This window comes from Hevea brasiliensis, chromosome 10, assembly GCF_030052815.1.
Source record: "Hevea brasiliensis isolate MT/VB/25A 57/8 chromosome 10, ASM3005281v1, whole genome shotgun sequence".
Classification (NCBI taxonomy): Eukaryota; Viridiplantae; Streptophyta; class Magnoliopsida; order Malpighiales; family Euphorbiaceae; genus Hevea; species Hevea brasiliensis.
In genome coordinates, this window is record NC_079502.1 from 100,017,639 (window position 1) to 100,032,148 (window position 14,510).

The 14,510-nt window shown below is 34.9% G+C and overlaps 4 protein-coding genes across 4 annotated transcripts; 3 read left to right on the top strand and 1 right to left on the bottom strand.

Moving 5' to 3' along the window:
* Positions 1–386: 386 nt before the first annotated feature.
* On the bottom strand, positions 387–1,216 carry LOC110668189 (protein EPIDERMAL PATTERNING FACTOR 1). The gene is made up of 2 exons (XM_021829340.2): positions 1,038–1,216; positions 387–854 (listed from the first exon to the last, which is right to left on the bottom strand). The coding sequence occupies exons 1-2, from the start codon at positions 1,129–1,131 to the stop codon at positions 589–591; spliced, it is 360 nt and encodes a 119-aa protein (XP_021685032.2). The 5' UTR covers positions 1,132–1,216; the 3' UTR covers positions 387–588.
* Positions 1,217–2,924: 1,708 nt separating this feature from the next.
* Positions 2,925–3,993, top strand: LOC110668188 (NDR1/HIN1-like protein 6). Its single transcript, XM_021829339.2, has one exon. The coding sequence runs from the start codon at positions 3,032–3,034 to the stop codon at positions 3,740–3,742; it is 711 nt and encodes a 236-aa protein (XP_021685031.1). The 5' UTR covers positions 2,925–3,031; the 3' UTR covers positions 3,743–3,993.
* Positions 3,994–5,292: 1,299 nt separating this feature from the next.
* On the top strand, positions 5,293–8,565 carry LOC110668206 (uncharacterized protein At4g04980). Its single transcript, XM_021829355.2, has 8 exons — positions 5,293–5,505; positions 5,596–5,691; positions 5,772–5,898; positions 5,978–6,932; positions 7,034–7,199; positions 7,687–7,851; positions 7,940–8,092; positions 8,238–8,565. Exons 1-8 carry the CDS (start codon positions 5,293–5,295, stop codon positions 8,457–8,459), a joined length of 2,097 nt encoding a protein of 698 aa, XP_021685047.2. The 3' UTR covers positions 8,460–8,565.
* A 2,925-nt stretch (positions 8,566–11,490) lies between these two features.
* On the top strand, positions 11,491–14,213 carry LOC131169446 (uncharacterized). The gene is made up of 6 exons (XM_058128675.1): positions 11,491–11,911; positions 11,999–12,131; positions 12,225–12,328; positions 12,420–12,591; positions 12,682–12,813; positions 12,906–14,213. The coding sequence occupies exons 1-6, from the start codon at positions 11,871–11,873 to the stop codon at positions 14,211–14,213; spliced, it is 1,890 nt and encodes a 629-aa protein (XP_057984658.1). The 5' UTR covers positions 11,491–11,870.
* Positions 14,214–14,510: the final 297 nt, after the last annotated feature.

Below are 14,510 nucleotides of genomic sequence, written 5' to 3' on the forward strand. Positions count from 1 at the left end.
CCCAATTGACATTGGTTATCCATTAAAATGGACAAGATTTACCATCTATTAGGGGAAAAATTGGGTCAAGTTAAAAATGCAATCTAGCCCAAATTTGAATTTTTAAATTATTTTTTAATATCTAAAACAGTGTTTTTTTTTTTAAATGCAGTTTTAAAAATTTTTTTTTTTAATCTCTTAACCACAATTCCAAACACAGCCGCAGTGATGAATGGAATTTTTCTATTTTTTATCCAACAAAATGAAATTGGCATATAATAGAAGTCATAAAAAATTTCCTAGTCTTTAATTCTTTGCCATTATTTATACTCTTATGCTATAAATTTCTTTTTTCTCAATTTCAAAATTTAAATTGAAAATTGTTTCAAAATATTTTCACTCAAATATCAAAATGAACATGAATTCTGTGATTACACAAAGAAAGGCATGATTACATTACAAGGAAAAATTGGCAAAAGGGAAAAACAAAACTAAAATAAACATGGACCTAAATCTAAATTCTAATTGGCCGACAATAGTTACAGTAATTAAGCCTCTATATTAAAAAAGACCTGACAATTAGAAATTAATTAGTTAGTTAAATAAAGATCATGGTACAGGATAAGACTTGTTTTTACACATGCACTTATAAGCCATGGGACAAGTCTCAGCTTCTTCAAGCGATGCACAGACAAAGCTCACCATTACTAGCCTACATGGCGAGCATGACCCACATGCATGGGAACAATCAGGCAAGCTTGACCCTGCAATTTGCACTGTGTCAGGTCCTCTTCTCTTTGTTGCCCTCATTTCCCTGTAGAAATTTGGATTTGCCACTGCCACTTCTTTTGGTGCAGAATGGTGATGCCCATGGTCTGTTCAAGTACATTATTTAAAAGAACAAAAATTTCATCAGAATTCAGCTAAAGTAACCAAAATTTCCATTAAAAAACAAAAAGTTAGAAACCCAAGCTCAATCTTAAAATCCAGACGTTCATGAAACTAGAAATTCATATAAGAATTTCTTGTATAAAATGGAAAGAGAGAGAGAGTATTACGTTTTCGTGGCCTGCCAATGTGCCTTGCAGATATTACAGCCGGAAGAGAAAGAAAAGCAATGACTAATAGAGCAACACAAACAAAACCCTTCATGGCTTTTGATGAAATATGTATGCTTTTGCTAAGTGTTTTTCTCCCTCTCTGTGTGTGTATATATATATATATATATATAGAGAGAGAGAGACAGAGAGAGAGAGAGAGACAGAGAGAGAGAGAAAGAGAGGGAGTAAAGGAGAAAAACTGGGACAAGGGATGAGGAAGCAGAATGGAAGAAGAAGGAATATATAAAGGGTATGAAGAAGAGAGGAAGAGGGAGAGTATATTGAAGCAAATCACAGGCAAGAGAGGGTGGTGATGATGAAGGGTGATGAGAGGCGGTCACATGAAAAAGGGTGCACAGTAGTCACAGGACTGAAGCTATAGGTCTCCACCTTAATAAATTACAAGAAATTAAGGTGATGCATGCATTGAAAGCATTGGAAGAATTTACTGAATTCAAAGTGTTTGTTTTACGTGATCTCTGACTATAAAGCAGTAAGACAATACATACATAGCCATCAATGCATGCATGGGAGGGATTTTCAAATTTTCTTGAATTTCTAAAGAGGATTATTAAAAGCTTATAATAACAATAAATTGGGTACTGAATATTTAATGTGATTGCCATTAATGTTTTCCGCTGCTATATAGTAAATGAAGGTGTGCATGAGCCTCCTGGGACCACCTTGTGTGTGCTCTTTTTTTTACTTGATGGATATTCATATTTTAACACACCCCTCTTACCAAAAGGAAATTTCTAAATTAGTCAATGAGAGTGGTTCAATAGGTAAGACTCTATCAGCCGCCATTAAATTGAGAATTCGAGTTATATCATCATCATTTTTAATAAGTGGTTTATAAATTTCACTTAAATCCCTCAATAAGATTGATGATATACCTTGAATTTCACTTACATCCCTCAATAAGATTGGTGATATACCTTGATATTAGACTGAGAGAGCAACATCCCTTTTACCTTAAAAAAAGAAAAAAAAATAAATTATAGCAACTTAATTAGCAATTTCTAAATTATAAGCATCTAAGGATTTGAGCATAGACTTATAATTGGTGGTCCATTTTTCCAAATTAGTGTGAAATAATTGCAATCTCATTATAAGAATGAATTTAAAGTTCTTAAATTAAATATTTGATCACAAATATTATGAAATATTATTATATAAAAAAATCTTTATCTTACTTCTACGCTTTTTTAATTTCCTTCTCAATTATAGACATGCTCCATCCTATACCGCATAGAAGTCGGAACCCAACTACATGTAGGTAAATTTGTATTGGGTAGAAGGTTAGGTAAAGAAACAAAAATTATAGTTATGGACAGACTAGAAAATTAAGTTGTAGTTTAAGTAGGTTTATATTATATGATCATATATATGTACTACTCTCCTCCCACGTGTGAACCAATATCTATTACGTTCGATTCTGCTCGATTCTGATTTTAATATTGATTTCAATTGTGATGTGCATACAAAGTGGATTCTTGAAGTATATATGATATTGTTATCTATTAAAAAATTCTAGCTACAAGTACAAAACATATCATTTACCATGCACAATTAAAATTTACAAGTAGTTAATTGAAGAAATGATATAGTTGAATATTCCTAAATTAGTATGTGTTTGGAGGAGCTTAAAAATATGTAGAATGTTTATAAATTGAAGAACTTTTTGCCAATGAAAACAAAGCAAAAATCACATTAGTCACAGGACCCCAAATGGGGTTGGTGTCTAAAATAGGAAAGAGAGTTATCTAACAGCCAAGCTAATTACTCAATGTTGCTCCATGTCCACACACGTGCAGCAATGTCCTTAACCAAAGGAGGAAAATTTCCTTCCATGTCCAAGATTTTTGGCTGAGAAGGAGAAGAGCCACTCCCTTCTCTTATGGAATGTGGTCACCTCAGGGTCTACCCCTCCTCTTGACCTTGAGGTATCAATGGAAACTCAACCCCCTTACCAACCAAAGTATGTGATGCTGAACAGTAATCATTCAACGAATCTAAGACCTCCTCCCAAGAGGAGAAACATTCCTAGGTACCATTCAAGCCATCCTGGTAAATCCAGTGGAAGCTGTTGCCTAAAATGTCTGTGTTGTTGCTTTTTATTCTGGTTTGCGTTGATCATCCTTCTTGGTGGCGCTGCTTTTTATCTTTACTCTATGTTGCAGCCTGAAATTCCTCGCTATAACGTTGATCGTTTCGATGTCAATGCCTTCAATGTTCAGCAAGATTTTAGTCTCCATACTGAATTTGTTGTTACTGTCAAATCTGACAATCCCAACCAGCACATTGGTTTCCAATATGGCAAGGACAGCTCTGTTGTTGTAACATATAAAGACTCTGTTCTTTGTGCTGGAAAACTTCCCGCCTTTCTTCAACCCCATTCAAACACAACTATGATCCAAATTCTTTTGAAAGGAGACAGTGAATTTGGATCAGGCCTTCAAGAAGCTCTCATGCAAAATCGAAAATCAGGACAAATCCCTCTACTTGTAGAGGTAAAGGCACCTATCTCTGTGGTAATTCGTGATTTCCCAATGAGACAAGTCACGGTTCTTCTCAACTGTTCTTTGGTGGTTGATAACTTGTCACCTAAAAAGAAAGCCAGAATTTTATCAAGCACTTATCACTATGCAGTGGAACTTTAAATCCAATTACTTGCTCTCCTCTTCTCCTTCTCCTTGTTAATATTATTAGCTTATTCTTGGAGAAGCACAATAAGCTAATATCATTTGGAGCCAATTGCTTCTCTCAGTTATCAAATCAAAATCATCTGAGGAATTTTCGATTGCTTATCAGGAAAGACCATGTTACAGACTAATATTTTCATGTATCTGCAGATTTAGATAGTATAATATAGGCTTTTGTTGGAATTGGAATTTGTATATGTGGTGTTTCTCGAGAGCAATGTCAATTTCCTGTAATACAGACACGCCCCTTATTATTAATTTAGAATTAGAAATGATCAATCTTTGTTCTTTTGCTACTCAATTGGGCTAGCTACTAATCACAAAGCAAGAAAACGTTATTTGATCAATACGAAAGGAAATTCATTAACATCTTGCTCTGTTTCCTTCCATTTTCTCACAAAATAAATGGTGATGGAAATGTATAAGACCACTAGTCATTGAAGCTGAAATTAACCAAACATATTTATCAATTTCAAGGAAATATGGTGAAGTTCACTGGCTAAAAGTATAAATTTACGTAGTTAGTTTCAATCTAAAAGCCTTTCAAGTTTGCAATCCTTGTCAAGGATGATCCTCTGTTTTAGGCTCTTTGCTAGTATTTTTCTAATTTGAAGATTAAAAAAGGGGAAAACAAAATCTTTGTTGTAGAGGTCAAGCTAAATTCATCTACGATATTGTCACCTAATTTCTTACTAGAACTCCAAGCAAAATGCAACATTGGCTGCAAAAGATACATTTTCATTAATCATGTTCTTAACTGGATTGAAAATTTTGCATTCAAAAGGGAACTGAAGATTGTAGGCTGTTCCTGTAATTTTGGGAAGCTAATATATATAAAATATAATATAATATAAAAGGGATCGACACATTGATGACATGACATACCATCTTGGCAGTTATTTTAGACCTGAGTGCACAGACAAGTGGCAACATCTAAACCAATCAGTTTCTACTTTTTTGGAAACAAACTTATTAGCCATTTATAACCTCAAAAAAAAGACAACAAAAAACTCTGCCTGGCTTCTGGCTTGCCTTGGTTGATCCCATCAGAGGTCACTGACGTCGCTGCTGCGGTCTCTTTTGCACATTTGCATCGTTAACATATTTTCTGGATTTTGGTATAACCCTATCCAATACTGAAATTGCAGCTTCTTTTTTCTTAATTTGAATTTCACCTTTTTCTTTTTCCTCTTTAATTCTAATCTTAGTTTCCAGCTGTTGGACATTGAAGATGTTTGCATGTCTGTGAATAAGAATTGGAAACTAGTCAGCTGTTGTGCCAATATTGTTCTATCGTGATTCAAGCGAATCACATAAATGATGGACGATTATATCACACACGCACAAAATATTATGAATATTGATTCAAATTTTTGATAACGTCTTGTAAATGCATGATCCATTGGATAGTCTAGATCAATGCATTTCAAGAAAACAGGACAATTTTACAAGAACCTGAGACAAAATTTGAGGGGGTGGGGGTGGGGTGGTTGTGAGGGCAATCTGAAATGTATTCAGTTCAATGGAATAATTTTGTTGACAGAAATAAAATTCTGCTTCAGGCAACAAAGAATCCTAAGGAAATGACGAGCATGATGAGAAGCAATACATGTGGATGGGCAGCAAATTTATTGTTGATGGTGGAGCTCCGAAAAAGGATACTAACCTTTAGAGATGTCATTGACCTACCTCCTTGTGACGGTTCTGGTCCCATCCATGAGGTACTCATCTATTTACTTACAGTGACAGCATGGATGTTTTTAATCCAATCATTTATTCTTGAAAACTTCCTATTCTGAATCTTATGGTAGTTGGTGATGGACACGGTTGAAGATCTCTACCACTTATACCCCAAAGTTGTAAATGGTAACTTGACCAGAGAAACAGAAGATGTCTCCTTGTATCAGGTTCATTTACCTGAAATACATATCAAACTATCTGATTAGTACTTGCACCTGCAATCTGATGGAAAAATACATTTGCATAGGAATTGCACCACCTTTATGATGCTTTGAAAGCCATTGGAGATTCATGGGTGAAAAACCACAAGTGGATAAGCACCTCAGGCTATAAAACAAATGACAGCATGGAGGATGGCACTTTGGAGCAACTTAGTAAGATGTTTTCTCTTCTGCCATAAATGCTACATAAACTGTAGTTTTAATTCAGAGTGATAAATATTTCATATTGAAGGTCAAAAAGTCCTTGCAAAGCTCAACAACATAATTGACATTGCAAGGAAAATGTTTGATGTGATGGAGGAAGACGAGAAGAACAATGGTGGCATTATACAAGATTCAACAACTGGGGATTCTTTAAGAGAGTCTTACTCAAACAAGAAAAATACCTGGCCTTCTCCAGATACTCCGGCAGCATTCTCTTCTGCAATTTCTTTTCCTATGGAACTTGCTGAGTTTGCAAATTCTACATATGCCTCACCTTTGCTGTTGCCTCTCAGACTTCAGGCAGTGGAGAAATTGAGGCCAATTGAAATAAAATACCTCCCATTCAACTTGTTCCCTACAAAGTCTGCTCACTTTCATAATCAAATGAAAGTAATGGATCAAAAAGTTGCTGAAACGAAGGTAGAAAAGGAAGATGTTTTGCCAGCTAAAGTGAGTAACATAGAGCCAAAAGATTCCAAAAACTCTTACAATTTTCCAAATATTCCGAGTTCTGATTCCAACATGATGTCTGACGCAAAAGGATCAGCAGCAGTATCGAACCCACCTCCACTGGCAGTGTCCAGTCCAGCTCCAATTATGCTACCAGACATCCATTTGCCACCCGTCAATCCACCTTCAAATGGAACACCAGCACCTCCACTAGTACCACCTTCTGTGGGATTGGCACCGGTGTCACCAATTCCCATGCCACCAGCAAAGGGAGCTACACCGCCACCAGTAAATGGAGCTACACCACCACCACCCCCTCCTCCACTTGGTGTGGCAAAGGCACCGCTCCCAAGGAAAAATACCAAATTAAAGAGATCAAGCTATATGGGAAACATGTATAGGCTTCTCAAAGAGAAGGTGGAAGGGTGTGGCTTACGTGTTAAACCTTCTGAAGGGAGAAAACCTAAAATTGGAGGAGGACCTGCAGGGGGAAAACAGGGAATGGCTGATGCACTGGCAGAGATGACAAAAAGGTATGCTTCCAGCTTTTGCTGCTCGTAGAATCCCAGACTAGAACACAACAATTATGGTGCTCTCTCACTTAGCACTTGGTTTTCTTCTATGGGCATCATAGATCGGCATATTTCCAACAGATTGAAGAAGATGTCAAGAAGCACGCAAAATCAATCAAGGAGATCAAAGCTGCCATTAATTCCTTCCAAACCAAGGACATGACTGAACTTGTTAAATTTCACAAGTATGTGGAGCAACATTTGGAGAAATTGACTGATGAGACACAGGTGACAGAGACTTGATAATACTCAATTGGCCGATTACATATTCATTTCTTTGCCTATTTGATTTAGACAATGTTCACTGCTTAGTTATTGTGTTGTTGATCCACAAAAAGGAAGGAGCAGGGAAATCTATAATTCAATCTCCTGAATTCTTGGCATGAAAATGTTAGGACCCAAGCTCATTAGGTTCAAACAAAAGTGCTTGGTAGCTGTGAAAGAGGAGGAAAATGAGGCAAACAGAAAGAAAAAAGAGAAAGAAGAAGAAGAGAAAGAGAAGAGAGATGAAGGATAACTTCTTGAGAGAAGTGGACGTTTCTTGTTATTGATCAAGTGATGATTTACAACTCATCTCCCTTTATATATCAGCTAATATAACAAAGTAACCTGAAGCTGATTAACTAACGTAGCAGCTGCTTATTCGTTGTTTACATTCTCCAATTCCTCACAGAAGAGATGAAGGGAAATACTCATTCAGTTCCTTACAATGCAGGTGCTGGCAAGATTTGAAGGGTTTCCCACAAAGAAACTGGATACATTAAGAGCAGCAGCGGCACTACATTTAAAACTGGAAGAAATAACTACCCAACTGGAAAAGTGGAAAGTAATGCCTCCTTTAGATCAGCACCTTAGCAAGGTTGAATCCTACTTTAACAAGGTAAGCTTTTCCAGACATGTGAAAAGACAAATTGGAATTTTCCTGGCAACCCTGTTTGCCATTGATTATGAGAATTATTTGCAAGCAGATCAAGGGAGAAATAGATGCACTGGAAAGAAGCAAAGATGAAGAGTCTAAGCGTTTCCGGAGCAACAACATCGATTTTGACTCCAACATTTTGGTGCGAACTAAGGAATTAATGGTAGATGTTTCTTCAAACTGCATGGAGGTTGCACTTAAGGTAATTTTTATCTTCATAGATTACCTGATTAGCAAAGGATATAAAAGAGGAAAGAAGAAGAAAGAGAAACTTATAGCTTATCCCACTAACAAATACTTCTGAACGAACTCAGAACAGTTCTGAACCTTTTGGCCTTTTGATCTAGGAATGGAGGGAGGCAAAGGAAGCAGAGAGTGCAGAAAGCGGGAAAATAGGTGATGGCCAATTAAAGGCAAGTGAAAATATGCTTTGGAGGGCTTTTCAGCTAGCATATCGGGTCTATAGCTTTGCTGGTGGACAAGATGAACGAGCTGATATTTTGAGCAAAGAACTAGCTCGTGAAATAGAGATGATCGCCAGAGTTTGTATAACTAATTCTAAGCAATAGCAAAAATCAGTGCCCTACGCTACGCAAAATTATGACATCCTCAATTTCGGTGATATAAATTGAAAGCTCAGAACAGATGCCAATGTAATAAATTTAAATGGCAGCATTAATAATAAAAGAGACTTTGGATTTTTATAGGAATGTTTTATGGATAGTTGGAGCAAGAAAAGCACAATTTTACTTCCAAATTTCCAGTTTTGCTCTGAAGACCAAAATGTTACAAGGTCCATCAAATCGAAAAATCTAGGTAACATCCAGGTTTTTGAAGGGAGGTTCTCATCCTTCTTCATAACACTCTTGAAGGTGAATTAACCAATCATGTCAGTGCTCTAAAGGCTTTAACTTTGCAGGAACTTGCTTCAGCAGACTTATCTGTTCTTTTTTTCTGAGCCCTATTAACTGCTAAGAAATCTTTAGAGGATTTATGGAAAACAAGAGGTGACCCAAGAAAATAAATAAAAAATGAAAAAGAAAAATTCTAATTCAAGGCACCTAACCTAATCCTCACTCTGCAATGCAGTGGTCAACTATTTAAACAAGAATTTAAATGAAACTCCCACGGGCATAACCACAAACACCTACAAGATGCACTCTTAAACCAATTGAATCATGGTTGGATCATCGTGAGCTAATCATTACAAAAACATTCTCTTTTGTCCTTCAAGAAAAGCAGTACAACAGAATAAAGAAATTAAATATGAAAAGTTGTCAGAGTCAATGAATCATGTTTGTGTGTTTGGCTTGGCCCCATCATCATTAGGTCCCCACAGGGTTTCCTCCATGCGTAAGCAAGGACCCACTCACCCCAGCCCACCATTCTGCCCAGTTGCATGCCAATCGCCCATGACAGAAGTTGGTCACCAGCTGAGAGAGAGAGAGAGAGAGAGAGAGAGAGAGGTGGGTTTGATTACCTGTTTCTTTGACCGCAGAGCTAACAACCACGAAGTCTTTTCTTTATTGAAGCTCCTCTAGTTTCCATTTTAGCTTTAACCAGCATGTCAGCTTTTTGTGTGAATTAAGGTTCTTTTTGTCCCATCTATGTCTGGCCGATACGAATTATATACATGTGAACTTTCTTTTAAGCAAAATTCTTAAATAGATTCAGTTCAGGGTGAATTTAAGGTACAAGAAAATGGATGCTTCCAATTCCACTTTGGTTGTGGAATGGTGTGGATAGACTTATAACGATTAGTGAGCTTAAATAAAATTATAATAATAAAAAATATGTTTTTTTTTTTATGTGTGTATTTATTTTTAATAAAAAAAAGTTGAATTGATGTATGTGGGTTAATGGTGAAAAAAATTTGGGGTGGATTCATTAGTAAATTAATATTTTGGGGTCTCACATTAATTATGTAAGCTCATAAAAATTAACACGTTTTATTACAATTATCATGATTTTATTAAAAAAATGTATCACTTATATAAATGTGTGTTTGTATTTATTTTCTATAAAAAAAATAATTTATTTTTAAAAAAAATACTTCTTTTTTTTAAAAAAAATATTTTTTTAGACTTTAACAATTTTAATTCTTATGAAAAGATAAAAACAGTTATACATGCATAACAGAAATACACACTATTAATTTAATATTGTAATAAAATAATGAAAATATTTTCACCAATAACATGTTTTTAAAAAATAATGTGCATCAAAAATATTTTTTATATATAAATTATTTTTCATAAATTAAATGGAACTTCATATATAAAATAAATAAGATTTATATATTTAATTTTAAATTTATAATAGATAAAATAAATTTTCTTTTCTTTTAATTTCAAAAAATTAATTATATCGACTTGAGTTAAAAAGATAAGAATAATCACTTTTTGAAAAAAATATTATTTTAGATGTCATAAAAAATAATTATTTTAAAAAAAATTAATTAAAATATTTTAAATTTAATTTTTAATACTCTATAAATAAGATATTCTCATTAATAACAGTTTCTTCAATAATGTTAAATGTTTTATTTATTGCCATGTTGGAATTTATAAGTTTATCATTGTCCTTCTCCATTTAAACCATTCATAAGATAAACTGGTATAATTTGATAATGTAGTCTAGGGTAATCCTTCTTCTTTTGCATATATATACATACATATAGGAATTTACAGATTTGAATCTCACATATTTAAGAAACATGCATTAAATCATTGAATTATAAAATGATAAACATGCAAAATTATATTTATTAATGGTTAAGAACTTTTTCTTTTGTAATTAATATTTACTTATGTTTAATGTGCATAAAATTATAAATAAATAAATTATATATAAATATTAAATTAAGATTTTAATAATTATTTTCAAGATTTTATTGACATCAATGCATTTTGATTATACAAAGTGAATTTATATTATTTTCAAAAGCAAAGCCTCAACCATAGACCACTTTCAACTCTAAACCTACTCACCCAAACTTAATTGGCCATCACCCATTTTCTTTCTCATGATTAGAAATTTAGAATCAAAAGTCTTGGATCATTACCACCACTACCTCTTATAATAGACTCCTCTAGAAATATCTAAGGAAAGTAATATTCAAGTAAATTCTTGATAAAAATTATTTATTTATTTATAACATTGCTCTTAACATAAGGATTATTATCCAAAAGATTAAACAAAAAAAATTAAAGGCTCAACAGCCATAAAATATAAGTCTCTTAATTTGGGAAATAAATCTAACTTTAAACCATCAATTTGAGTTTGAGCCTCTCCACTTTCTACCCCACCACAAAATTGAAGAATAAATTAAAGAATGTGACTATAGCACATGAGAACGAGATTAACAATCTTTAAATCAAAAATTTACATTAAGGTTTTATATTTATTATTTTAATTATTATTCACATTTTATTTGATTTTGTATGAATTTCTATCTAATCAATGTTGTATATAAATGAGATTTAAATTTTTAAATTAAATATTTATAATTATATTTATATACTTATAATTTTACTTATATATTTTTTAATTAATTATGCATTAATTTTGATATAAATATTCGATTAAAAAAAAGGTTCAACCGGGTCAAGATTATATTATGTGTTTTAGATTAAAAAATAAATAAAAGGCCCCCTGTTTTCCTCTGTTTTAAAATGAGCCAAGTGTCTGAACAACTGAAGGAACAGGAGCAGTTTTTTTTCCTGAGTGGAGGGAGAGAAGCGTGCGCCACTCTCTTCCAATTTTTTCAAACCCACTTCTCCTAAAACCAACTACTAACTGCCATGTACTTCATATCCCATGTTGCTTCGGTTAGCTCTTCTTCACCTTCTCCTTAAAACATTCCATTTTCAATCCATTCTTCTTTCCCCTGCAACATGTAAACTCACTCCCAACTTCAGCTTCCTATTGAATTCTACTACTGTTACTTCAAGAATAAAGCAGAGTGAAAACATTGAGAGATGTTTGATTTCTTGTTTGGGTGGCGAAAAGCTTCTAAATGGTGAGTTACTAGTATCGGGTTGAGTTTCTTGTTCTTGTTTTCTTCTTGTTGTTGTAACAAGATTTCCTTTTGTTTCTTTGCTTGCAGCAAGAAGCTGATCAAACGAGTTCAGTGCCGACTCAAGCTGTTAAAGACCAAAAGGTATTCAATTGTGAGGCAGATTAGGGAGGACGTGGCTCAGCTCATCAAGATTGGCTATGAAGATATTGCCTTCAATCGGGTATATTTCATTATAAAAATCTCATTGCTGGCTACTCAATTCATAGCTTTTTGTGTTAACAAGAAATCTCCCTTGTGATTTCCTCATTTTCAGGCTGAGCATCTTTTTATAGATGAAACCATTATGGACATTTATGAATTACTGGACAATTTCTGTGATTTTATCCTCGTCCACATATCGTATATCCGCAAGCACAAGTATGCAATTTTGCTTTTGTCACCTGTTTGATCCTCCTGTAGTGTGTTATAAAACCATCATCAAATCTTTCTTGGAAATTTGTGGTCTCAGGGATTGTCCCAATGATATCAATGAAGCAGTTTCGAGTCTTATATTTGCCTCTGCAAGATGTGGGGATCTACCAGAGCTTCGATCTATCCGCAAGCTCTTTGGAGAGCGTTATGGCCAGAGATTTGAAATGACAGCTCTTGAACTATTGCCTGGCAATCTTGTCAACCTCCAGGTTTTTATGGATTATGGTTTTCTTATATCAATACAACACCATGGATTTTTTTTTTTTTTTTTTGCCTTTTTTTATTAATTGTCGCTTTAGGTGAAAGAGAAACTGTCCATTAAATCAGTTCCTGATGATGTGAAGCAAAAATTAGTAGCTCAGATATCTAGAGATTACAGCCTCAAGCCCGAGATTTTTGCACTTGCATACACTTCTGAACTTCAGCAACAGGTATTGCTTGATACTTCTGTCAATACTTCAAATTTAACGTAGATTTCCTTTATCAGATTCAGTTCAAGTCCTTTTGTTTACCGTAATCACAGGTACTAGATATTGATTTTCAAACTTATGATAAAGAGGGAAAAGCCAAATATGCAGATGCAGCATCTACTGTGATGAGTACCATACCATTCGGTGCTCATCAGGAAGACAAGATGAGTACTTCCATTACTTCTTCTATAGTTGAGCGATCTCCACCAGATATAATGAAGTCTCCGATGAATGGAAAAGCAGGATTGGAGTCTCCCCACAAATTCGAAGCTGTAGCTTTTGGTTCTGATGAAAGTCAGAAAACTTGCAGAGCTTACGTTCCCAATTCAGATCACAAGCAAGAGCGAAAGATGACAGCTTCTTCTTCAGAAAGTTTGCCTCAGCTTCCCGAGGAAATGATAACCTATCTTGATGACATAGAGGAGGTTCAACAATCCATTAAGAATGAAGGAAGCTGCCAGGACCAAAGGATTTTCAAGTTCAAATCATCTGTGCTGCCTACAGATGGAAAAGCTGAAGACTGTTATAGTGATTCCTCAAGCTCATGTAGCACAAGAAAGAGAGAAAAGGCTGTCAGGAAAAGAACAAGGAGGAGATCCTTCTCTCGAGGAAATTCAAGTGTGAAGGATATTGAATGCTTGATTTATTATGACGAGCCATACACGAGATCTCCAAATCCTAGGTCACATCTTCACAGTAAGCATCTAAGGAAGAATGTAGTACAAAATAGCGAGCAGGCATTTCATGAAGAGAAGAGGCAGAAACATCCTCACTCCTGCTGCTGCTTTAATCTTGAGGCTGAGTGCTGCTGCCATCCGTATTATTTTTATATTGGTGATGGCAGAGATGATCAGAAATCTCCTCGTCCAAAGCAGAATGACACGATTAGTCATGGCTTAGAACAAAAGCATGGTCATAAGTGTTGTAGGATTGGAAAACCAGACACAGAAATGGAATGGTATACCTTTCCTGATCAGAGGCCTAGAAGAAGAAGCTGTGAATTTGGTGGTAGTGCATTCAGCTCTTTAACCAATTCAGATTGCCAGCCTGATAAGCGAAGCAAGGTAGCGAAAGGAAAGGTCGATGAATTTGATCCTCTAGGCAGCCATTTTGCTTCTAATAATTCATCACCTAAGGCTACTAGTCCTTTGACAAGAAAAGCACCAAAGCCCCCTTATTTGAGAGCCATGACAATGCCCCAAGAGCGGTCTAAGGGCGATCAAACTGAAAACGCATTTAGGTCCAGTTCTTTTGCTATTCAGTCTCCTAATCATGTCCACCCTAAATTGCCAAACTATGAAGAGCTAGCAGCTAAGTTCTTGGCTCTTAAAAAAGAGCATCTGCGGAATAGACACCAATGAATGATAGCCTGGAAAATAAGGCTTATCGATGCACCATAGTAATTGTATGATCATCAGGCTTTACAGTATCCAACATAGAGAGTAGAACGATTTGTTTTTGCAATACTAATGTCCTGAATTATAGAGGTTCTTTCCTTTTGTGTACTTGAAATTGAAATTTAGAAAGAAACTGGAAAATTTTATGTCATTCAACAACATATCAGGTGAATTTGTGGGTCAATGCCATGGCTAATTAGCGTGATCACATATCCATTCTTACTGCTAATCTTCCAGCTACTAGAGACAATCTTCAACTAA